General features: G+C 45.0%; 1 protein-coding gene across 1 annotated transcript; it reads left to right on the top strand.

Annotated features, from left to right (window-relative positions):
- Positions 1 to 4: 4 nt before the first annotated feature.
- On the top strand, positions 5 to 26,713 carry LOC139624776 (dematin-like). Its single transcript, XM_071484153.1, has 17 exons — positions 5 to 144; positions 12,529 to 12,584; positions 13,621 to 13,655; positions 13,896 to 13,976; positions 14,092 to 14,220; positions 16,278 to 16,322; positions 17,394 to 17,568; positions 17,808 to 17,852; positions 18,020 to 18,172; positions 18,353 to 18,462; positions 18,960 to 19,065; positions 19,731 to 19,789; positions 19,892 to 19,939; positions 20,840 to 20,998; positions 21,118 to 21,174; positions 21,317 to 21,397; positions 21,939 to 26,713. Exons 3-17 carry the CDS (start codon positions 13,644 to 13,646, stop codon positions 22,050 to 22,052), a joined length of 1,374 nt encoding a protein of 457 aa, XP_071340254.1. The 5' UTR covers positions 5 to 144; positions 12,529 to 12,584; positions 13,621 to 13,643; the 3' UTR covers positions 22,053 to 26,713.
- The last annotated feature ends 49 nt before the right edge of the window (positions 26,714 to 26,762 follow it).

A 26,762-nucleotide genomic window follows, 5' to 3' on the forward strand; every position in this document is an offset into this window, starting at 1 on the left:
AGAAGGAGAGAGAGGGGCGCACACTGCTGTTATCACTCTCTCACACACACACACACTCACACACACACACACTCGGACTATATGTGGGTGAGCGCAGTGAGGAGCTGCTGGATGTTTCTGCCTGACACCGGAAACCACGAACAGGTAAGATCACCTGCGGTCCTCCCGCGGGTTTATCCTCCGCTTCAGGTTTTTCTGTCTCTGGATCCAAATACCAGCTGAAATGACCCTGTGGCCTGTGAGGGAAGCGCCTGAGGTCCGTGTGGCATCAACTCTCCACATGGAAACACTGTTGGAGGAATATTCTAGAGAGGCAGCCGGAGACCTATGTTCTATAAATAGAAGTGAAGTTCGCTTTTAAACTGCTGCCAAATGTTCTCAGGAACACTATGGAGATACTATAGCGGTAAAATGCGCTGTTTTTTAGCGGGACTTCGGCCCGGCTCTCTCCCCGGCTGTGGTTCGGGGAAGCCGGCGCTGAGAGGTTGAGACGCCGGGCTGCGGTGCGCCGCAGCGGGGCAGACGAGCTCCGACGTCCCCCGCTCCCTTTGTCCTGGCGTCTCCTGTTAAAAAATATGAAACCACACAGTGTCATCATCATCATCATCATCATCATCATCATGCTGTACAGATATAATCAGATATGACTCAGGATCTGGGTGATGGTGCGAAATTATGTAAGAGGCTGCTGGAAAGTGAGCGCACCGCGGAGGAGAGGAGGGATGGAGGGATGGAGGGATGGAGGAGGGATTAGGGAGGGGAGGATGGTTTTATGTAACAACCCCCCCATCCAGCATTAACATCTGCCGGCCGACCTCCCCTCTCAAATCCCCCCATGACAGTCCAATAATAACATCTGAAGTAATAATAGTATCTGTGGGATGCAGCTGAGGTTACAGTGAGCTCTTGTCATTCATCTGTGTGTTTGCTGGGCCTGGCAGGTGATGTGACAGTGTGTGCTTATGAATGAAGACCTGCTGTGTGTAGTGTTGCTGCTGTTCTTTGCTTCTGTTTTTAACACTTCAGAAGAAGATTTTCTGCTGAGTGTGGGTCGGGCGGCTGTGAATGCAGCACATGTTCATGTAAAGTTCCACTAACATGATGATGAGTCCTCCTTGTTCCTGTCAGAGGGATTTCTGAAGGTAAATGTTAATAGTGTTTAGTTCTTCTAGCAGCGTTAATGTGGCTGGAAGGATCAGTGTCAGTCCTCCACTTCGGTTCAGACTAATGTGTCCAGTACTTTGGTTTATGACCGAGTACCTGCAGGACTGATGATCCCCATCAGCCTCAGCTGGACTTTGTGTTCACTGCTAATTAGCATTACACCAGCTAAAGGTCAGCATGTTAGCATTGAAGCAGGACTGAACAGGTTTCCAATGCATCATCAGTTGGACTTGTTCTGCTGGTCTGAGCCTGAGAGGATAAAGTTTCTGTTGGTGTGAGGGATGGAGGTGGTTGGGTTTGGAAAAGGATCCATCCTCAAGACGTGGGAGAGAAGCGTCGTCATGGAAACATCTACAACAGCATCCCTGCTGATGGAGTTGATGATGAATGGTTGAGTCTTAAAACTGAAAATTTAGTGTGTGTTTTTTGTTTTTTTTTTGCTTTGTTTTTTGTTTTTCTATGGCAGAGATTCTCAAAATCTGCTCCTGAAGTCAGAGGTCAGAGGTCATACATAAACCACTTTTACAGATGCACACTGTAATAGGCAGACTAACTGATGACAGATCAGCTCTCTGTCCCATTGAACCTACTGTACCTGTGAATAATGGGTTTCAGTCCTGTGGGAGCTAGAAAGAACCTGCTGTGTGTGTGTGTGTGTGTGTGTGTGTGTTTGACTGACAGACTGTGCTGCAGTTAAATCTCTTCACACTGAGGAGTTTTCTAAAATTTCAGCCTGAACACAATAAGAGCTGTGAGGTTTTGTTCCATGTTGGTGGAATCATGTGGAAATAACACAGCAGACGACAATCACGAGACCCTGCAGCTGCCGAGCTCCCATCAGCCACTGGCTCCTCTCAGGATGCTGACATGTCAAACTTCGCTGTGAAGAGTCACTCAGACAGTAACGTGGAGTCTGTGTGTTGATAGATTTCATGTATCTACAGGTCAACTGAGTTTCTGTGAATGTGCCTGTGTTAGCCAGCGAGCTAATGGTCATCAGCAGCCTGATGATGTCAAAGTTCCCTCCACTCAGAACCTGTTTGGTTTATTATCCCTTCACCGTGACATAGTTCACCTGGATGGAGTTTGACACCTTTGCTGTGACTCAATTCTCACACTTCCATACTCACACTTTCTATTTCAAGTAAGTAAGTGCGTTCACACTGACGAGTACGGCAACCTGCAGTGGACTAAAAGTGCCCGGATGGTTCAGTCTAAATGGTCAAAAAGTTGAGAGTGAAACGCTGGACACTCCTCATCCTCGGCCACCAACGTATTTTCAAACTTGTGAGAATGGTGACCAAGGAACGAGGACACGTTGTGCACTGATGGAGGCCTAATGTCCATGTCACACACACACACACACACACACACACACACACACACACACACACACACACGTGTACGTGTATGTTTTTAGGTTCACGGCTCAGAGTGTTTTCATTGATCCATGTCCCAGAACATGCAGGTTTCATTGATGGCGTCCTGTACTCGTACAGTCCCTGAACGTCTCTCTGTGCTGCGTGGGCACTCTCCTCTATTTCTGGACACATGAGTCATCTTCACTCATGTTATACAATAGAAACTTTGCTCCACTGAGACTCGACTGCAGCAGAAATAGAAGCAGGAGTAGAATTCAGTCTCTCCTCCAAAATCAGCTGAGCTCAGTCTGACTCTCAGAGACTGTCCTGTACAAATGAGCCCCCAGGTCGTCTGTCAGCAGGTTACTATGACCCGTAGTTGGGTTTTGTTGCTAGGCGACATCTAGTGGTCGTAGTGATGATGACAGGAGCAAAGGGAAAAGTGCGGTGACGTAGTTTATAGAGCGACAAAGTCCACGTCAGGAGGAGGTTGGGGTGGATGGATGAATATGACCCAGGAGAGCGGTGTTCGATTCCCATGTGACAGCAGCAGTTTATGTTGTTTCTATTGTCCATGACCGTTCACTGTTATTATTGTAACCATGGCAACAAAGATCATCTAATGTTGAGGAAGAACTTATTTTAACCCAAATCACCATCTTTTCCTGAACCTAACCAAGACATGATTGTTATTAAGGTAACCATGGTGACAAAGGTAGATACGCCGCTCTTGGTACAGTCCACGCTCTTATTATTGTAACTATGACAACGGAGGTGTGGTACGCCTGCCACCACAGGGGCACTGTTTCAGAAGACACTGCTGTCGGTCGTATCAGAGGTTGGTTCAGGTTGGAGGACTGTTTGAGGGACTGGTTGGAGGATTGGTTGGGGAACTGGTTGGGGAACTGGTTCAGGGACTGGTTGGAGGACTGATTGGAGGACTGATTGGAGGACTGGTTGGGGAACTGGTTGGGGAACTGGTTGGAGGACTGGTTGGGGAACTGGTTCAGGGACTGGTTGGAGGACTGGTTGAGGGAGTGGTTGGAGGACTGGTTAGGGGACTGGTTGGAGGACTGGTTGGGGAACTGGTTGGGGAACTGGTTCAGGGACTGGTTGGAGGACTGATTGGAGGACTGGTTGGGGAACTGGTTGGGGAACTGGTTGGAGGACTGGTTGGGGAACTGGTTCAGGGACTGGTTGGAGGACTGGTTGGAGGACTGGTTGAGGGAGTGGTTGGGGGACTGGTTGGGGAACTGGTTGGGGGACTGGTTGGGGGACTGGTTGGAGGACTGGTTGGAGGACTGGTTGAGGGAGTGGTTGGGGGACTGGTTGGGGAACTGGTTGGGGGACTGGTTGGGGGACTGGTTGGAGGACTGGTTGGAGGACTGGTTGGGGGACTGGTTGGGGAACTGGTTGGGGGACTGGTTGGAGGACTGGTTGGGGAACTGGTTCAGGTAACTGGTTCAGGTAACTGTTGTCACCTGAATGAAAATGTGGTTGTGTAGGCAGAAGGTGACGTTCACTGAGGTGAGTAGAATCTTGATTAGTGGTTCCCAAACCGTGGGCTGCGGACCTGCACTGGGCCATGAAATGTTTGCAGTTTGGCCACGATATTTTTTTTACCGGAAGAAAAAGCTGAATAATAATTAAAAACAAAGAAAGCTGGTGATGTGGTGAGATGTAGTTGTTGTATGTGGACTGACGACACGATTGCATTTACACGTGTGTACAGCGTGTTCATGACGTATCCCCGACCACCTGTGTCTGGCCAATCAGATCAGTGCATCTTGGGTGCATCTGTACTTGTGTGGTCGAGTTCCATCCAACTGCAATCCAATCACCCATAATGCATTTTGATGCCAGGGGTCAATTGGGAATCTGTGTCTGGTACTTGACCAAAGATTGATTGTGAGGGAAGAAGCTCCACTCTGCATGTAACACCACTGGACAATCAGAGTGAACTGTTTCTGTAGTTTCAATGACTACAGCAGAGTGAGACGTCTTCTCTCTAGATGATCGCCTCACTTTCAGGGGTCACATTCTCCCTCAGGAAAAGTCAAGTGTCAGATTTATTTCAGTGTTTCAGATGCAGGATGTTGTAGCTGGATGGTCTCAGCATCAGTGGACACCTGGGATTAAAGGACCTCAGGGCCAGGGATAAAAACACCTGATGGGCACAGTCCTGGGGCTGTTGCTGCATCTGTCCTCAATACAATCAAAGATTGTGAAGTGAAGTCGTCATCAGTGCATCTCCTCCATGAAGCTGATGAATCTGTGTGTGCTGTGTTGTCCTGTAGCTCAGCTGTTTGGTTTACGACTCTTGAAAATGAGGCTGTGTATCTGTGACACAGTGAGTTTTATTTGAAGGACTGATAGAGTCTTGCAGAAGTCTTGGGAGATGTTCAGATTGATCACGTGATGCCTTTCGAGGTCACGACCCCCTGGTTGGGAACCACTGCTTTGCTGGACTTGTCTCAGACCAGTGTGCTGGCTCATGTTGTGAAGCACAGTTTGTAAAGAAGCTGAATGTTCCTTTAATAATTAGTGTGAGTTGAATCCAGTGTTACAGCAGCAGACGGAGGCCTCAGCTCTTATCTCTGAGACAGCAGGGGACCGAGGGGGGGGCCGGGGCAGCAGGGGGTTGTTGATGCTGCAGGAATGAGGCCATGGGCACAGCCAGCGGTGGAGCTGGTGGTGGAGCTGGTGGTGGGCGTGGTGGGGGGGTTGTACTGTTGTACCGTGCTGTTTTGGCTGCAGGCGTTCAGGCTGCCGTCCACTCAGCTCTGTCACTGCAGGAATTTTAAGTTGAGCAGCTCTTGTCTTTGCTGATGTGACAGATGGACGAGCTTTATTCAGAACAACACCTTCCTCAGATATCAGAGCAGACACACTCTGAGGCCATGGATTTAAAAATGCATCACTGCTGCGTCTCTGTCTCCACACTGAGCTGCACAAGAAACAGATTCCTCAAAATGTTGTCGTGCAGTGAAACCGTGTGATGAACGTTGATATCACATCCATCATACGTCACATCACAGTCCAGCTGCAGTCACTGACCCGTCTTCAGAAACACAACGATGTGCCAGTGACCACAGCTGGACTGATGCACTGAAACAACTGGAGGAAGGACGAGGTAAGGAGGGAAGGAAGGAAGGAAGGAAGGGGGGAAAGAGGGAGTGTGGAGTGAGGAACAGTAATATTGGGAAGGAAAGAAGGAGGTAGGGAAAGATAAAGGGAAGGAAAGAAGCAAGGAAAGGAGAGAAGGAGTTAGAAGAAGAAGAAATGAGGGAGTACGAAAGGAGCAGGAGATAGGAGAATAGGGAAGGAAAGATGGAGATAGAGAAGGAAAGAAGGAGGTAATAAAAAAATGAGGGAGCATGTAAAGAATGAAGATATTAGGAAGGAAAGGGGGAAAGGGTAATCTTGGAATAGAAGGAGAGAAGAACAAAGACAGGGAAAGAGGAGGTATGAAAGTAGGGATGAAGATAAGGAGCTTGGAAAGGAAAGAAGGAGTAAATCAAAGAAAGGAGGAGGCAGGAAAGTAGTGAAGAAAAGGAAGGAAAAACAAGAAGAAAAGGAGAATCTTAGAAATAAAGGAAGGAGGCAGGGAAGGAAAGAGGGAATATGGCAAGGAAAGGAGGGGACAAGGATGGAAAGGAGGTAGGAAATAAAAGAAGGAGATAAAGAAGGAAAGAAGGACAGCAGCAGGGATAGGAGAGGTAGAGTATTGAAGGAAGGAGGGGGCGGAAAGGAGGAGAAGAAATGTTAGGAAGGAAAGGAGCAGGGAGGAAAGTAAAAAAGGAAGCATGAAAGGAAGGAAAAGAGAGAAAGACAGAAAAAGAGGGGCTCAGAAAGGAGACAGAGAAGGAAAGAAGGATGAATGTAAGGAGAGGAGGGGAGGGACAACAGAGACACAGATACGACAACAACTGGACTGTGTTTAGGGGGCAAGGAAGGGAAGAAAGGAAGTTGTGGGTAAGGAAAGGACGAAACAGGGGAGGAAATAAGTGAGTATAAAGGAAGGAGGATGTTGGGTAAGAGAGGAAGGAGGGAAATGGTGGAAGGGAAGTACTGAAGGATGAGAGGAAGGAAAGAATGAGCTTGGAGAGAAACAAAGGAGGGAAGGAAACAAGGAAGGAATGGAGGTGGCATTTTAAGCAGCTGTTTAATCAGAACAAACATGTGAAGAACGCTACACAGACGCTGTGATGTCGTATGTGTTGGCCAATGACAGCAGCCGTTACCTTAACGGTGTCAGGATGGGTGTGGTCACATCTCTGTGAGCTGAGATAACGGTGTGCCAACACACACACACACACACACACACAACACGCTGCGTCTTGTGATTCCCTGTGTGAGTTGCTGTTGAAGCAGCCGTCAGACTGACACACACTGTGAACAGTTTCTGTTTGAATTCCGATCAATAAGCTGATCAATAAACTGATCACTCTGTGCTGAGAGAGCTGCTGCAGCTTTGACCTGTTCAGATGCTGCTGACATCACAAAGTTCCAGAAGTCCTGATGGCTGGTTTTAAGGCTCAGTGTCTGAATACAGGCTGTGTGCATTTCTCTGTGGACTGAGGCTTTGATACTTTCACAGTATTAATATAGAACCTAGACCTGCTTTATAATCACAAACACATGGACATCTACCTTTAGACTGGGTGGAGCTTTAAATTCTAACTGTAAATAATTAGTTATTCATCTTTTATTTTGTACTCCATAACATAAATTGTGTTTCTCCCCAACACTGAGTACAGTATCCTCCTTCCTATTTATTTTACTATTGATGCAGTTTCTTTACTGATCTTATTGCAACTCATAATGTTAACTGACCGGTTCTTCATCATCTGTTTATTCCACACAAACTGTGGAGATGCTCAGACGTCGTCGACCCACACGGCGACTCTTCAGAGCAGCTACAGTGAAGGAGAAAGAAAATGTTGCAGCTGAAAACGTTTGAGGCTCAGTGAGAATCTGAATAATCAGAGCTGTGAATGTGAAGCTGTGACTCAGCAGTTCTCATTCTCCGACCCACTTACAGCTTCAGGCATCATCATCTTTTACATTTTACTGCATCACGACTCAACAAAAAGCGTGATGAGGCGGCATCAGAGCCAGCAGGAGGAGGTGCAGCGCTTTATGTAAGATCCAGAGGAGGATCCTGCAGACCTGAACCTGAAGAGCACATCTGGACAGTTTACAGTCGGGGCGTTTAAAAGCTCCGCTCAGTTTCCAAAACTCTTCATTTTTATGTTTTACAAAGCTACATCATCATTGTGCAGTTCTGCAGTTGTGAGCAAACAACTGTGTTTCCAAGAAATTATATTTGAATTAGAGCTGTCAGTATTAACGTGTTAATCACGATGAGATGAAGGGCCGAGCATAACAAGTAATTTTTTTTAAATCATGTTAATCACATGCTGCTGAAGATTTTTTATTTTCCTCCGTCACTGCTGCTGTAGAGCGCTACGTTCTCGAATCTTTGGCTGCTACTATTTTGAGCCTTTGAAGCACCCTTACTTGTTGTCAAACTGCTTCCTACAAAGAGTTTACATGGCGGAGCAAGAGGCTTCATGGCAAGTCATGTATGTGGGAGCAAAAGGGGGCGGTTCTGGTCTGCAGAAATAATACAGTTTAATACAGATCTTCACAGCAGTTGACTCTCACATGTCAAAGAGTCCATGAAGGCAGCACCAGATATTTCTACTGTGTGTGTGTGTGTGTGTGTGGCAGTCATAAATCTGAGTGTAAGGTCTGCACGTTCTCAGGACCTGTGTTTTTGTGTGTTTGTGAAAACGCAGTGACCGACACTAACGACCTCCTCGGTGATATTAACGAGCTCGTCCCTTCATCCAGACACAAAGAGAAAGCTCCACCCCCTCCGCAACAATCAACCAATCAGCTCATGTCCCTCTGCTGCTGCCTTGAACTCATCTCAGGCGTCAGCGTTCGTCTGAATCACAGCTGATCATTTTATCTGACGCTGATGAAAAGAGGAAACACTGACCGTATGAAAACAGTCTGATCGTCAATCAGAGACGACTCGGACTTCACCAGGTGAGACGCAGTGCAGGTCGTTTTGCTCCTGTCACTCATGTTACCTGTTGCCTTCATCTGTTTACACTGGACATGGAAAATGACTTAACACTGAGTTTTTATGGCGTCACCATATTTATTAAAACTCCAGTGAAACTGAGCTGTTCTTTGTGTTTTGAACCTCAGTGTGGTTTTTGGGGTTTTTTTGGCTCTGACAGAAACTGTCAAGTTCTGAAAGCTCACATAAGATGTCTGGAGCCAAAATGATCAATTGATCAGTTTGGTAATTGATGAATCATTTTTCAAACAAATATTCCAGCCTCTCTCTGGTTTGAGTCACTTTTCTTTGTCTTCAATGAGAGAAAACTGAGATTCTTTTAGTTCTGTGATGAACATTTTTCACTGTTTTCTAACATTTAATAGATGAAACAACTGATCAGTGACTTGATTAGAAATTATTCACTAGATTAACTGGAAATAATTGTGAGTCTGTTCAGATTTGATTTGTTAGTATTTGTATCTTTTATTCAGCTTTAGATATAAATTGTTTTCCAGCTGTTTTTGTGTCGAGCAGAATTCCAGATGTTAATGGATATGAGAAGGTTTTTATTCTTTTGACTGAAGAGCTACAAAAACATTCTCTTGCTATCAACTCAGATATTGACACTAATATTAAAAGGTTTGAAATAATATTCAGCAGGTTTATTTATTAAAACAAAAACTCTTCCACAGACAGACGACGTCTTTCCTCCTTTCTGGCTCCATTTTGTTTTTTTGTTTGTTTCACAGTAAACTCTGTGTGTGTGTGTGTGTGTGTGTGTGTGTGTGTGTGTGTGTGTGTGGGTTAGAGTGACTCACACTTTCACTATCACTCTCCTCCCACACACAATCAGCTGCTGAGAGCAACATACTGGAGTCCCTTCACTCTGGGTTGCTGAAAGGAATTCTGGGAAATGTAGGAAATCACAGCATGCTGTAGACAGGGTGGGGGGGGGGTGGCAGCTGGATTCATCAAACAACTAAATTAGGACGTGTCAGTGATTTACTGCTGAGCTGTGGGGCAGGAAGAACATGACAGTGGTAGTTTGAATTATACCCCTGGACACAGCGGGCGGGTGGAGTTTACCTGAGCTTGTGACACCAGTAGCTGTGAGTGTGGTGATGAGTGGGGCAGTCGGGGTGGTCTGACGCTGGGAGGTCTATTTTAGTGCAGCACCCCTCTCTTTGTCTATCCCACATTTCTGCCAGCTGATTGGACGTCTGGGTGTGGTTACCTAGCAACCCTCAGATATCTCCCAGCATTCCTCTGAGTTATCTCCTGTCCCAGCAGGAGCCCAGAGGCAGATCTGCTGCTTTAAAGCTCCACACAGTCTAAAGGCAGATGTCCATGTGTTTGTGATTATAAAGCAGGTCTAGGTTCTATATTAATACTGTGAAAGTATCAAAGCCTCAGTCCACAGAGAAATGCACACAGCCTGTATTCAGACACTGAGCCTTAAAACCAGGACTTCTGGAACTTTGTGATGTCACAACGAAATCAGGAAAACAAGGTTCACTTTCCTCCTTCATGTCTAACACAACTTCACTGGGTTCATGTGGTTTTCAGCTGATTTGATTTTCAGACTCAGCTCCTGCCGTTTGTCTCCCGCCTGCATCATCGCTTAGCAACAGTATCCACTTCCTGAAAAACTGTGAATCTGAAAATAGATGCAGAGCTTCAGTGTGTGGACATGAAACAAAGAGAAAACAAGAAGATGATGATGATGATGAAGAGTCCATTCAAATGTCAGCTGACTCTAACGGTCTGTGTGAGGCTTTAACCTGTTCCTTCAGGTTTCACAGCAGCTGTGTTCAGACAGAGGCACAGAGCTGATACCTGATTCCCTCAACCTATTGATCAGATTATTGATCACAAGGAGCCATAAGATTGTAATTGATCTCTCTCCAGAGACAGACAGACATCTCTCCTTCTCTGGAATCCAGTGTTGTTCTGGCCTTTAAGTGTTTCATCCTAGATCATGGTGGAACAACATGGGTCTGAATCTGGTTCACCTTGCACATCAGTGTGTTTACATGTTTGAGGCTGGGGCCTTCTCTTCAGCATGTGTCTTATTTTTGGCCCCAAAAATATTCTTTTATCCTGGTGAACATGATGATGAACACAGTTGTACGTTGTGTAGAACAAAAAGACCTCGGAGGCTCCGGAACGTGAAAGTCAGAGGGGCAGAGTGAGAACTTTACACAGAGTCTGCAGGACGTCAGTGTGAAGAGCTGCGTCTCATCGTGAAGAGTCGGAGCGGGGGCTCAGGGCTGTTCCAGCTGGAGGCCTCCCGTCTTTACTTTGGGTCCCAATCAGAGTTTTTACGTCCAGTTTCCTCAACTGCAAAGTTAACACAGAGTCACAATAGAAAATATACCAGGTTAGAATAAACCGTCTTTAACAGCTGCTGGGAACTGAACTGTGGATCAGTTCAGACACTTTTTCCCAGGTGGATTTTGGATGTGTGGGAACTCTGGGATCTGCAGTGGAGTTTAAATTCTGTGGGTTCTGTGGGTTTGAACAAAGACATCGACGAACAGCAGGAGTTTGTTCTGACGGACCTGCTGGTGTGATCAGATGTTTGAGAGGTATCATCATCATCATCATCATCATCATCATCATCATCATCATCATCATCATCATCATCATCACTCTGAACTGTACAGACGACTCCTGTCAGAGGGTTAAAGGTTTGATAAATCTGTCCTGAGTGCCTCCCTGTCAGACGACCACATACCAACGTATTAATTATTCAGTGTCAGAGACACCAGCAGTGATCAATGGAGGGGTGGGGTGGGGTGGGGGGGTCAGAGACCATCAGAAGCAGTGTGGACAGTGAAAGGACGAGCACATCAGCGCAGTGGGTCACACTCAGTACCTGCTCTGCTTCACACTCTCTCAGCCAGGACCCGACCACGATACGATACCTGCAGTAAATATCTCGATACCCGATGCTGAAATGATACCATGACAAAATCCTCAAACATCTGGAAAAATAATGCAATAATAAATTCTAGGGTTCCCTCTGCTCCTGTCCTGCTTTTTGAGCACTGAGCAGAAACCGGAGTTTATGGGATTTCTTTGATATCTTTAGCAAAACCACTTATTTATTGCTGCTTTTAATATGACTCAGTAGGTTAAACTTCAGTGTTCTGGGCTCTACTGGGCACATTTCTGAGTGTCCTACGTCTAAGAAATAATTATTGACTAATTGTTGGCTACATGTCATGATAAACATTATCAGTACTGGTTTAATACTCAATAGATAAGTTATGATAAAATTAACGTAATCAGCGAGAATATTGCGTTTGTATCACGTTAACGCAGCGGGAGAACTGAGGCGAAACTAAATCTTATCACAGAGGAGCGAACTCACTTCGAGCCAACAGCTGGGGTCATGAGCTGGGGGCTGATGAGTTGTGTTTCCTGTTGCAGTCACTGACCTGTCGGGCTGTCAACATGAGCACCGAGCTGAAGCTGCTCAGGACGCTGCAGGAGCGGCACAGTGTCGTTCCTGTGAGGCCACAGCTCAGCTCAAGCAAACACATGATTCAAGAAATAAGGGAAAAATACATGAATAATGAATGAATGAACATTCATGCAGTTTTAAATCTAATTTAACAATCACTAGTGAACAAATTACATGGATTTTTCCCAAAACTTCCTCTGAAATCTTGCAGAATCTATTAGGAAATGATGCTGAAATTACAAACCTGTCGCTGCTGAAACATGAAGCTTCAGATTCTCCAGCTCTGGACGTCACAGTCAACAGAACGAGAAGAATTTATTCAATTACATTCATTTATAAATCCACAAAACAAAAAACTTTGTTTGTTGATTTGTGGTAAATGACCAGTTTGCTCGTATGATCTTCAGCTCTGTCGGTTTCCCGCCTTTTTTAATGTGCATATGTTTGTGTTTCAGATGCTGAACGGGCTGAAGACCAACAGATACAGACATGATCCCTTATTCTCCCTGAGGTAACCAAACACACACACACACACACACACACACACACACACACACACTTACTGTATTTCATAATGAGCATGTGCAGGGCTTTTCCCATCACTGTCTGCATGTTACCCAGACCTCTGTGTGTGTGTGTGTGTGTGTGTGTGTGTGTGTGTGTGTGTGTGTGCGTGTGTGTGCGTGTGTGTGCGTGTGTGTGCGTGTGTGTGCGTGTGTGTGTGTGTGTGTGCGTGTGTGTGTGTGTGTGTGAGACAAAGCTGTGGACTCTGGAATAATCCCTTTGTGTCCATCGGTCACATCGGACAATACAGAACTGGCCACCCAGCAGCTGCAGCAGAGCCATGTACACTCAGAGTTGCATCAACCGTCTGATTTGACTGATGAAGTCGTCGTCTTTCACTTTTCTCTGGAGTCAGCTGATTCTGACAGATATCTGATTCATGAGTTCATGTTTGTTCAGCTGAAACCAGAGGAAACTGAGGAGGGAAATAAAGCATCAGTGACGTTTCCTGACCTTTCCACCAGCTGTTTTTACCAAAGAGCTTTATCAAGGTGAATCATGTTCACAGGTAAAAATATGACTCTGAAAATGTTCTGCTTTTCTCTGAATGACCTTTAGATTCATCTTGTGACCCTCTGTGGGGTCTGCGATCTGCAGCTTGGAAACCACTTTTTTCCTCATCCACTTCAGCAGTCAGAGTTTTATCACAGCAGCGTCTAGTGGACATGAGAGGAACTGCAGCTGCAGATACATGAAGACAGACGACCCCTCGACTCAACCCTGGTGTATATATGGCTCTGGTTCTGCAGCTGTCTGTCATAGAAAGCCTCTGCAGCAGATTTCTGTTTTTCAGCTGACTCACACTGACACACACACACACACACACACACACACACTGTGATCTGTCAGCTGATTCCTAACTTACCTGCTCCTGTTTCCAGTTTGTCATCTACGCACAGTTTTACTGCAGTTACACTAATTTAATTACAATATACTTTATATATTAATGATGTAATTTCATCTTATGTTTGTTTGTCTCTCAGAAACTGACCAATCAGAAGTCAGGATGATGCCCAAGGTAACCACAGTTTCTGCTTCATATAAAAACATCAGACTGTTTCTTGTTTGTTCTTGTGAAGAAGAGTCTGACGTTTCTATTTTTAGGACCTAAAGGCTCCTAAAAAGTCAGCATCACTTCTTTATGTCAGGATGTTCATTATTTTACAGACACTGTGCATGATTTAACTCTAAATCTACTGTTAGTAAATAACATGAACCGTATCACTGTGTGTGTGTGTGTGTGTGTGTGTGAGAGCAGCAGCTGGCTCAGACGTCTCCAGGGAGTGTGTTGTCGCTGAGAGGGTCCAGCATCCCAGGATCTCCTGCTGCCGCCATTGTGGTGAGACACACACACACACACACACACACACACACACACACACACACACAGATCAAGTTACATTATCCTTCTGATTAATCTTGAGGCAGTAATCTGTAACCCCCCCCCTCTCCAGGCCAGGGTGGAGGATGGGGTTATCGGCTATAAGGACTTGGCAGCGTTACCGAGAGACAAAGCCATCCTGGACATCGAGAGACCAGACCTGATGATCTACCAGCCGCACTACAGCTACAGTCCACTGGAGGTGATTTAAAGTGACGGTTTTATACTAAGAGTCTGGTGATAGTCTGTTGCATCTTATTCTTCTGGGAGGGAGAGATGTGAGGCGAGGTGTGTGAGATGAAAGGGACAGGTGTGTGCAGGTGTGGTACCTTCTTTATCGTTGTACACATGTTCTTAGATTCAGTGTGAGTTAAACTTTCTTAGAATATCATAATCTCTGGGGTCCACTTAGAACAAATGTTCACAAATCCACGTAGAAATCAGAGGTTGAAGCTGCAGAACTTCATTGAGAGTCCTCATGGTTTTGAGGTTTCCTTCAGTGTCACAGTGATCCAGTGATGCTGTCTCTACATCCAAGGCTACACTGCAAACACCAGCTGCTAAAAACTGTTTCGGCAACATTTAATGGGGACAATTTGCCAAACTGTAAAAAATATAGGTTAAGAACAATAGAGCTCTACAGTGACCTCACTGGATCCATGGCAACATCATATTTCCTGTTTACAGCCTCATACAGCTGAATACGTGACGGCAGGAAAACACAAACTGAATAAAGATTAGATTCACACACTGACTCACTACAGCCTGAATATTTATCATTGTACCACATGTCGCTATGTTAGACCTTCATCATGTATCACAACAGCTCCACAGACAGAACACACAGAGGACTAACTATGGGAACTGTAGTTTTAAAGTTGTTGTTTCTGGTCTGAACATGGGATTTAGTGACACTAGTGACAGAAACATTTAGGTTAATCAGTTTCATCCAGTACAGAGACAATCCAGGACATGTTTAGCCTAGCTTAGCACAAAGACTGGAGACTGATTATGGGATGTTGGTGAACCAGTCAGTGTGACAGCAGGTTGTGGTCTGGCAGTGGGTTAGTTTGTCGGTTGGTTAGTTGTGTGTCTGGCTGCAGCATGAGAGCATTAATCTGCTGCTTAGAGAGCGACAGCTCGTGACTGCAGCTGAGACCCAGCAGCTGTGTGTGTGTGTCTCTGTGTGTGTGTGTGTGTGTGTGTGTGCGTGCGTGTGTCTCTGTGTGTGTGCGTGTGTCTCTGTGTGTGTGTGTGTGTCTCTGTGTGTGTGTGTGTGTGTGTGTGTGTGCGTGTGTCTCTGTGTGTGTGTGTGTGTGTGTGTGTGTGTGTGTGTGTCTCTGTGTGTGTGTGTGTGTGGTGACAGTATAAAGCAATAAGAAGTAAAAAGGAGATCAACCTTCCTGTCTGTGTCTGAAAAGTCAGTTTAAAGCTCCACCCAGTCTAAAGGTAGATGTCCATGTGTTTGTGATTATAAAGCAGGTCTAGGTTCTATATTAACACTGTGAAAGTATCAAAGCCTCAGTCCACAGAGAAATGCACACAGCCTGTATTCAGAAACTGAGCCTTAAAACCAGCCGTCAGGACTTCTGGAACTTTGTGGTGTCACAACAAAGCAGTCACTGCTCTCAGCCACGCCCCAAGTCCCGCCCACCTGGACCCACCATCCAACCTTGAGGGATTTGGTTTCTCTGAGTGTTTACCTGAAATCTGTTATATTTTTATTGGATCACTCAGAAAACAGTCAGCCAATCACAAAGTTGTGACATCACAAAGTTACAGAGCTCTTAGCTGCTCGTTTTAAGGCTCAGACGTCTCTTAATTAGATGAACAAGGGCAGGTGGATTTTGTTACTTTGGACAGAGCCAGGCCAGATGTTTACACCTGTTTCCAGTCTTTGTGCTAAGCTAAGCTAACCAGCTGCAGACAGTTGATAAATAACAGGCCCATTAACACTGTTTACAGTTGACACACTCACCTTGTTAGAAACAGAAACCATCCTGTTTTATATGATGTCACATGAGTCACTTTTCAAAATAAAGGCGACGGCTGTTGATGTTGGTGCTTCTGATACATGAACTCTGTAAAACACAACCTGACCTGAAGGTTTCATTAGTGCATAAACTTCTGTAGGTTTTCATGCTCACGTTGTGTGGATCTTTGTGTGTTTGTGTTGCTTTAACGTGGAGCTGCTTCCTCGTTCTCTGAATCTATTTTTATTTTGTAGTATTTAATCTATTTTTATTTTCTTTCCTCCAGAGGTCCTTGTCTCCTCGCTCCATCTCTCCTCCTCCCTCCCCAGAGGTAAGACCCCCCCTCCCGATGTAGTTTATCTTAAAGTTTCCTCTCTTCCTGTTTGTATTGTGATGGTTTGTGTTCATGTCCACGACCTGCTGTGATTTCAGTCACATTACACACAACCCTCAGGGAGGAGGTCAGAGGTCACAGCCCCCAACCCAGTGGGAAAGATTATACCTGGTTCCTTCAACCTGCAACACACCACATTAGCCTGTAGCCTGTAGTCACCTGTCAGCCATGGAGGGACTCACTGATCACTTTATTAGGAACACCTCCCTGACTCTGTAGCTCCTCAGGTCTTCAGGTCCTGGATCCAGATGTTGAAACGTTCCTCTGAGACTCCATGTTGACATGACTGCATCACATTCAGGCTGCAGGCCTCCTGTTCTACCACATCCCAAAGGGGGTCCACTGGATCCAGGTCTGAGACTGAACTGGATCATGATGATGAAACCAGTTTGTGACGGGGATCATGATCCTGCAGGAAGCAGCAGTGAAGATGAACTGTGGCCATGAAGGATGAACATGGTCAGACTGAGACCTTCAGACCAGGACTGACTGGTGTTAAGACCCACAGTGAGTCCAGAAAACACCCCCACACCATCACACCCCCACCACCACCTGGACAGGCTGGTCCATGTATCCAGACTCTGACTCTACCTTCTGCAGCCTCAGCAGATCCAGATCCATCAGACCAGGTCTTCACCTGCAGCCTCAGGTTTCTGGTCTTGGTGACAGGAAGTGGACCCTGACGTGGTCTCAGCTGTTGTAGTCCATCCACCTCCAGGTTGACGTGTTGTTGGAGATCAGCAGTTTGAGAAACACTCGCACCAGCTCGACTGACACCAACAGTCAGTCGGAGTCTGCTGCTCTGTGATTGGCTGACGGATAAATAAGCAGGTTCTTCCTGATAAAGAGCTCAGTGATCAGTTTCTCCCTCGATCATTCAAAGATGTTGGGTTCTGAAAAATAAAAAAGTGTTGGTCTGAAGTTGATGTGAGCTGTTGGACCTGAGTGTCAGGACCCCCCACCCCTGCTCCCCGCCCCCCTGACTCCTCTGCTCCTCTTTGTGTCCAGAACCTCTCCAAGGAGTGGCTGGAGAACCGGTCTCCTGGAGGATCCTCTCCTGGTTCCACCGTCCAGACCAGCAGAACACACAGCGCACACACACCGCTGCTGCCACACACACCCAACGCGCCACACACACACTCCTGTGGTACCAAGAGCTCCGTGCAGCACTTCCACAGGCCGGGTGAGTACCACGCTTCTTTCTTCTCTCTGTGAACGCGAGGACCTGAAACGCCTCACGTCATTTATAAGGGTAGAAGTTGTTTTTTTTGACTCCGTATATTTGACAGTTTTTAGGCCAAAAAAAAGACGTAATCTCATCTTGACTGCGACTGTTTTTACTGTTTTTACTCTTTTTACTGTTTTTACTCTTTTTACTGTTTTTACTCTTTTTACTGTTTTTACTCTTTTTACTGTTTTTAGAAAATGGCACCAACATCTACAAAAAGCCTCCGATCTACAAACAAGGTGCAGACTGACACACTGATGTTTAAACTGTCTGTCAATGTTTCCCTCTGAAGGATGACATGTAAAACTGTGTGTGTGTGTGTGTGTGTGTGTGTGTGTGTGTGTGTGTGTGTGTGTGTGTGTGTGTGTGTGTGTGTGTGTGTGTGTGTGTGTGTGTGTGTGTGCAGATGCGTCGTCCTCTGTGGTCCCTCAGGGGAAACACATTGAGGATTTGATCATCGAGTCCTCAAAGTTTCCAGCAGCTCAGCCTCCAGACCCAAACCTGCCCTCCAAGATAGAGACCGACTACTGGCCCTGCCCCCCCTCCCTGGCTGTGATTGGTACGGCCCAAACACACACAGACACACACACACACACACACACACACACACACACACACACACACACACACTTCATGCTGCATTTTGAACATTATGAAAATGTAGGATTTTCAAATCAGACTGTTCTCTCCTCTGCTCTGGTTGTTTCCTCACCTCTCCATGTGTCCTCTCCTCCTCTAGAGAAGGAGTGGAGGAGGAAGGAGCAGAAGGATGAAGATGAGGAGGAGGATGGGGAGCTGGATGATGAACTGTGGGGACTCGGAGCTCTTCAGAAACAAGAACTCAACAAGGTGGGAGACGATGATCAGCTCAGACCTGATCTGTAGAGAGGAGGTCCTGCTTCAGGACCAGGGTCAGGTAGACTGTGGACAGGTACTCACAGGTGGATCCTGGAGTCAGGGTCAGAGGTCAAAAGCAGAAAACTGAAGCTGCAGCTCAAAATAAAAATACTGATTTAAAGGTTCAATAGGCAACTTTTCTAAAGTGTCACCATGTCAGTGGTGCACGAGACAGTTAACCTGCTTCCTCTGGCTCCTGACGGTATTTACAAGAATCCACACCTGAAGAAAACAACCAATCAGAGCCACGAGTCTCCTTCCCCTTGCTCCGACCCACAGTCAGCTGTGTATCTGTGGAATCACTGACTGCAGCTTTAAGTCAGATTCACTGGGATATAAATGTCCTTCATGAGAGGACGTGACCTGGATCATGAACCAGTGTTTACCTGTGTTTTACAATCTCTCTCTCTCTCTCTCTCTCTCTCTCTCTCTCTCTCTCTCTCTGACAGATTCAGTCTAATCTGGGTAAAATCATCCTGAAGGAGGAGTTGGAAAAGTCTGCAGCTCCACTGAGGAGGAAAACCCGCTCTCTACCAGACCGCAGCCCAAACACCGGTACACACACACACACACACACACACACCTTGTCAGCGCAGGTTGTTAGTTCTGATAAAGTGGGTGTGTATCTGTGGCTCACATCCGGACCAAGTCTGCCCTGGCAGTCAGTCCTGTGGACCACCCCCAGGTCCTCGTTAATCCCTCCCTGTCATCAGTGTGAAGAAGTGGCAGCTGTGGTGACACCTGCTGGTCGGGATGAGTACAGACAACGGTTCACAGGGAAGATGAAGCTTCAGTAAATTCATCTGTCGACATAAACAGAGGTTCACAGTCTTCATCAGTGTAACTTCATCATTTTTAAATGTTGTGTTTCCTCAGTTTAAATCTGTATTGTTCCAGAGTGAAGCATCTTTAAAACCACAAGAACATGAAACACAATAAAAACACAACAGCACAGTTAAATCTGCTACTATCCACACAATCCACAGTAAATTAAAGGGTCTATGATCAAATCTGATCAAACAGTATCAGTACATTATCATTAGCATCACTCTACTCTTCGTCTTCCTCATCATTATATAAAGTTCACTCATACTCAGATTACAACAACACAAACACCAGACACGTTCCTGTTCAGCATCACAACAGCGTGACTTTAACAGGCCGATGAACCTGGAGGAGGATAAACACTGATTCATATTTAATATTTCCCTCCTCTCCAGGATCCAACACCTCCAAGTCTGTGTATTTCCCAGCGTCCTCGAAGACCGGCCTGTCCAGGGTGAGTCCTGCTGAACGCAAACGTCCAATCACAGCAGAGGCACACAGTGACATGATGAAGATGTGATGAACATGTGATGAACTCCTCTCTGTCTGTTTTCAGCTGCAGTCAGCAGAGTTCAGCTGCTCTGAGAAAACTCCTGCAGGTAAAGTTGCTCTGAACTTGTTTTATTAGACGTTACTGACTGAGAGAAATGTCCCTTTGGGTCTACTTAACTTTTTCATGCTATACACATGAAAAAATAAGATTTATAAATGTTCATTGGTGCTAAGTTTGGACTTCAATCCACACACAAATAACAAGCAACTGAGAAAAGAAACTGAAACTGTTTTACAAATGCACAACCTGAATAAACACAACAGAACACCACCACCCAGCTGTAGCTAATTTAAAGCTCCATCCAGTCTAAAGGTAGATGTCCATGTGTTTGTGATTATAAAGCAGGTCTAGGTTCTATATTAATACTGTGAAAGTATCAAAGCCTCAGTCCACAGAGAAATGCACACAGCCTGTATTCAGAAACTGAGCCTTAAAACCAGCCGTCAGGACTTCTGGAACTTTGTGATGTCACAACAAAGCAGTCACCATCCTCAGCCACGCCTCAAGCCCCGCCCACCTGGACCCACCATCCAACCTTGCAGGATTTGGTTTCTCTGAGTATTTACCTGAATATAATATATATAATATTTATATAATATATATAATATTTTTATTGGATCACTCAGAAAACAGTCAGCCAATCAGAAGAGAGGCTCAGATCCTCTCTCAATCTGTAAATAACAAAAAAAACACAGGAAACAAAAATGATCAGATGTGTGAAGCTGAAGTTAAAAATCTGCCTGTTTTATGTCATGATTTATATTTATTGAGGTTGTGCATTTGCAAAAATTGTTTTACACAAATTGCTGGGTTTTGGTTATTTTTCTATGTTTTTTCACAAAAAAAAACAAAATTCACTCATTAAAATGTAATGAGGTCTCAACTTAGGTGTTTGTTCCTGAAATGAATCTGTTGACTTGCCAAAGAAAAAAAACATGATGCTATTGAAAGGATCAGGAAAGCGTAAACAGACCCCGACTTAGTAAAGGTTGTATTTACCAGGAAGACGAAGTTAAACCTGCATCGTTTTCATGTCACCTGACGAAGTCTGATGTTGTCATTCATGTTTCTTTCCCTCTTTTCTCTGTCTTCCTTCCTGCAGGTCTTCAGGTATAGTCCAACTGTTTTCACAAACTTCACGTGCAAACATTTATCAAACATTAATATGATGATGATGTTTCTGAATATGTGTGTACATGTGCATTGTTCTGTGTGTGTGTGTGTTGCAGAATGGAGATTCCAGGATGGACAGAGGAAACTCTCTCCCCAGCATGTTGGAACATAAGGTAACAGCAGTGTGTTTGTTTTTAAACAGATTTATCCAGAATCAAATATCATTTTCTTTTCACGCAGATAGTTTTGTGTTTGTTTGTCGTTCTGTTGAGATGGAGACGACTGATCCTCCGACTAACATGTGACTGTCTGTAGATTTTCCCGTATGAGACGCTGGTGGTGACGCACAGAGGGCGGAGCAAACTGCCTCCTGGTGTGGACAGGACCAGACTGGAGGTAAAACCTGCAGCAGAGAGGGGCTGGTAGAAAACAGGGCTCTGCCTCTTTAAGAGAAGGAGTTCAGGTGTGTAAAGTCTCATTAGGGAGTGAAGGTGAGATCAACAGGTGGACTGATGGAGTCTCGACAGCCTCTCATGTATTATTATTACATTCAATCACAGAGCAGAAAATCTGGTTCTCTGAAGGATAATTACCTCCTCACAGACTCTTCTACGGAAGCCTTGAGCAGCAAAAAAAACTAAACAAATTGAAGTGTTTGTTTTTGTAAAACTGCCACAAAAGCATGTGAAAAAAATTCATCAGTTTCTCAAGCTGTGACTGTTTTTTCTATCCAGGAACGATAGGAACATAACATGTGATAAATCCAGCAGGAAATAACACATGTCCTCACTCTGTTTCAGATGTCGTTCATTACAGTGACCCCTCTCTCTCTCTCTCTCTCTCTCTCTCTCTCTCTCTCTCTCTCTCTCTCTCTCTCTCTCTCTCTCTCTCTCTCTCTCTGCTTCCCTGTCTCTGTGGATGTCTCTCGCCCCTGCAGAGACACCTCTCTCAGGAGGAGTTCTTCAGTGTTTTTGGGATGTCCATCGAGGAGTTCGACGGCCTCTCTCGCTGGAAGAGGAACGACCTGAAGAAGAAGGTCTGTCTCTTCTGACGCCGCCAGGACTCCATCTCCCACAATCCCCCGCTCCTCTCAGAGCACTGGCAGGATCCCGAAACCTCGGACTCTGAACAAAACATCATAATCAGCAGCACAAGAACCACCACCATCATCATCATCATCATCATCATCATCCTCGTCCTCGTCCTCGTCCCAGCAGCAGCCGGCTGTGGGTCAGCGGCCGACGTCTCGGGCCTGATGTTGACTCTGATGAGACTCAGTGAAGGTTTGATGCGGAGGCAGAGCTCTGCAAACATTAACATCATCTGTTTTAACGCTGTTCAGACAATAAGCTTCAGTCTCTAGATGTTTGTTTAAGTTCATTAACAGCAAAACTACTGAGTGAGCACAAGTGATGGTTCTGAGGGTTTTAGGTGTGACGGACGGATCTGGAGAGAGATCAATGTTTGAAAAGCACTTAGTGACTTTTAGTCTTAAATATAACGTCGTCCTAGTTCTGAACGTTTGTCCAGAGGGAAATAAATAGCTTTAACTGTTGACTGCAGGTTGATAAAATCTCCAAGTCCCCAGACTGTTGGACTTAAAGGAGCTATTTGTAAGTTTTGCTACTGCTACATAGCTAACGTTAGCATTAACAGCTGTTTTTTCATCAGTCGAGAAGAAACAAACTTCAGTCTTTACTCACCAACATCTGTCTCCAGAGGTGGAAACAAACACCAGTGTTAATTCTTGTCTCTATCACATCTTTTCTTCTACTGAAGTTAGCATGCTAACCAGCTAGCCAGGGCTAGCTAGCTCTCCAATAGAGCTTTCCAGTAGAGTGCTGCAGGAATGAGACCTAAACCTGGAAATTAGTTTGCACATTTTAGCACTGCCAGTTCCCTCGTCCTGAAGCCTCTGAGTTTTTCAGTGAATTTATTTATTCCCCATTAGCCATTTGCAGCAACTACTCTTCCTGGGGTCCATTAAAATAATGACAAAAACAAACAACAGTCAAACTAACAATCCTCCTGCTCTTCACAAACACGCTGAGCAGCAGAGAAAACGTACAAACAGCCCCTTTAAAAGCTGAACGATTTCTGCTCTGACGCGTTGTCAGGGCTCTGGGTACTGAGCAGTCTCAGCAGACTTCAAACTGAGTGCATTAAATGAGGATTTCGGACACGAAGAATCTGTGTTGAGAGGTCAGGATTTTGCTCACGGTAAGTTTGTCGGACAGGAGGAGGAAACAGGAAGTCAGTATGTCACGGCTCAGCAGCTGCACCTGAAAGTCAAACTGCTCCTGAGACGTGAAGCCGAGGTGTTCGGTTGGAGTGGAGGTCTTCTGGGACATTAAGTTAATTCTGAGTCAGAAGGTTATAAGTTGATCTCACTTATTAAGAAGTTTTTCCACGCAGCAGATTAAAGGTCACACTCACCTCTGCAGCTACAGCCTGAGGTGTTTCTGCTCTTTGTTCTGACAGAGGCTCAGTTTCATCAGACGGGATTCATCCAAACCCAACGACTGGAGTCAGTATTTTATCATTGAGCTTCCAGCTGCAGGCGGGGCATTAAAACAACATTCCTGCTGACTCTGGTCAGGTTTCAGAGCAGATTTGATGCTGACAGAGGGAATACACCTGTCAGCAAGCTTTAAAAAAGCATTGTTCCTATTGGCTTAGCCAGCTATGACGTCATAGTGACAGCATTTCTTTCCCAGCACTCAAAAGAAAAACAAGGAGACAGTTTGATCACAGTCATTCAGCCTGAGTCTGAGCAGCTAGAAGCTAATTCTCCCTGATTCTCTCTGAAAATGTTTCGTAAAAGCATTTACATACTGATGGAAAACAGTTGGTGTCGTATGTTAAAAAATAATTTGACAAAAACAATTGAATTCTGACAGTTTAGTGTTTGATTTTAAAGTGATTTAAAGTGACTGTTTTGTTGTGACATCACAAAGTTCCAGAAGTCCTGACGGCTGGTTTTAAGGCTCAGTGTCTGAATACAGGCTGTGTGCATTTCTCTGTGGACTGAGGCTTTGATACTTTCACAGTATTAATATAGAACCTAGACCTGCTTTATAATCACAAACACATGGACATCTACCTTTAGACTGGATGGAGCTTTAAAGACGAAACACTCAGCTCCCTCTGGCTGTGATCAAACTGTCTCCTCCTTGTTTTTTCTTCCTAGTTCAGCAAAAGCCACTGCCCTGTTTTATCCAAGTACACACACACGCACAGACACACAAAAACACACACTCCTGAGGGATTTTTGCTGTGCAGAAGAACAATAATAACCCTCGAACCTGAGCTCAGAGCAGAGACTCGCAGTAGTTTGGTTGTTGTATCACAGCGACGCGACTGAACCCCGTCTCTGCACGGCTCTGGTTTGTCCACTCGGCAGGTTGTAGACATTTAGCGTTGGCTAGTGTTGCTTAGTGACCAAATGATGTGCAGCTATTTTTTAACCTACATAGAGAAGTGGCATGTTTGTTATGAAAATCTAAAATGTAAAAATCATCTATCAGTACATGAATGTTGAAAAGAAATGATCTATTTTCACCATCGAAGACGAAAGAGACAAAATGGACAAACTCTCCTGGACTTTTCTGAGGTTTCTGAACCTAAAGACGACAGAGGGATGATGGGAAATCACTGGACATTTTTCACCTCGACACCTGAGTTCAACCAGACCTGAAGTGAACTGAACTGATAAATATCTTCAATGTGAACACACAGACACTTCAGTATATCTGAGAGGACCTCAGCACCCGTAGTTATTTATCTGTGAAGTATTAATGTCCACCAGCATCATATCTGATCTCCATAGACATCGATAGGTTGAATCTAAACCTGCACTGCAATACAACTAATGAATAGTCAACTTGTTTAACACTTGTAACTCATTGAAAGCAGCACAGGTGTTGGTTCATAACTGAACCTCACTTAAAGGTGCAAAGATGGAGGCTTTAAGGTGTCAGTATAATGACTGTAAACCCAGAGACAGCTGTCGGCCACCGCCTCACGCTGCAGGTCACAGAGCAGACGCGTTAAATGGAAGGTCGGCCATGTTTTCACATGTCCTGCTGAAGTCTGACGTTTCCGTGTTCACTTCCAATGACTTCAGCTTCAGCTAAATTACTGAATAACTTTAAATATCAACTGCTTTGACTTGAACTGTTTAAACAGGTGAGTTTACTGCTCAGCAGTAAAGACAAGTAGAGCTGATTTGATCGTTTTTCACGTAGAACATCAAACCTTTCGAGACTCCAGCTTCTCAAAGTTCAGGATTTGCTGTTTTCCTTTTAATTATTGTAATAATTTTAATTAAATCTTAATATTTTTTTTAATTTTGTGCTGTAGGATGGAGAACACCAGAACTGTGAAGGTGTCACTTTGGGTTTTTTTGACATTTGTGACAACACTTCATCTCCAACTCGACAGCTAGGAGCTGTCTAATCTAATATCTCATCAAATCCAATGATATGAAATGTAGTCATAGGGATCTTTTTTAATGTTTTATTTTGTAATACTCATTTCAGCCACAAGAGGCTCAAGTGCACCACAACCACTACCTAATCTCTCCATCTTCTCTAAACACAAAACTCTACAGAACTACAGAACTCTCACAATGAGCAGATGAAATTTCTTCTTCACAGACTCTTGTGGCCAAAATGAGTTTTACACAAAAAAACATCAATCTAATGAACTTGCCTCATTCACCTGATTATTCTTCCACCACTGAACTTCATCAGATCTGATGGTTCACCGTGTGTGGACCTGAGTGAGCGGCTGACGTCTGCTCTGGTGTTTACAGTCGTTTCGTTGGGATTTATTGGAGGTGAAGCGAGACTCTCAGCAGCTCAGACCTGTGAACACAGCTCTGTAGAGTCTGTCAGACAGGAATTCACTCTCACTGTAAAATCACCACGCCACGTCCCGCTCCACGCACCGCCACGCCTGCCTCGCCGCCACACGCCTCCTGTGTCTGTGGACCAGACGAGCCTGAGGGTGTGGGCCGGGTCAGTCGCAGTGAACGAGCATCGGTCACTTTACGTTCAGAGGATTTACTTTGTTCTTTCTTTTGATTTTCTGAGGAATGATTCTGACGCTGTTGGATGATACTGAGAGGATTTGAGCTTTGTTCTGATTGGTTGTGATTTAGTTAGAGACAGGAAGTGGGTTGCTGTGACTAACACCATGATGACACAAAGATTGTTCCGTGTTTTTTTTCTTTTTGTACATTTTGAGGTGTTTTATTCTGTTTTTACAGAATTATTTTAACAGGCAGGGCGACTTCGTGGAGGCGTGTCGCTCTGATAGAAACTGCTGTTTGCATGATGTCATGATGATGATGTCATATTTTATTTAACCTTTATTTAAATAGATTATATAACGACACTGGCAGTTACAGGGTCCTGGCTCAGAGGCATGGCAGGTAGTACTCTAGATATGAGCCGGCATCTCTTTGGACTCTGAGATTAGACTGAGGTCAAAGGTCAGACTGAGGTCAAAGGTCAGTCTGAGGTCAGACTCGTTGACAGCGACCCGCCTGTCTGAAGCCGCCCTGCTGCTGTACATACAGAACCACTGAATGACAATATAATTCTTGTTGTTGTTGTTTTCATATCTGGATGCAGGTGATGTAACAGACGAATGGTGACGTGAATGATTAACCATGATGATAATAAAGAGCATTTCTATTGGCTTTGACCAGACTGAGTTTCTGCTGCTTCTTCTGCTACGATAATCTACAGTTTCA

Source organism: Trachinotus anak, unplaced genomic scaffold, assembly GCF_046630095.1.
Source record: "Trachinotus anak isolate AG129_WGS33_773 ecotype Australia unplaced genomic scaffold, CSIRO_AGI_Tana_v1 ptg000008l, whole genome shotgun sequence".
In the NCBI taxonomy this organism is placed as follows: Eukaryota; Metazoa; Chordata; class Actinopteri; order Carangiformes; family Carangidae; genus Trachinotus; species Trachinotus anak.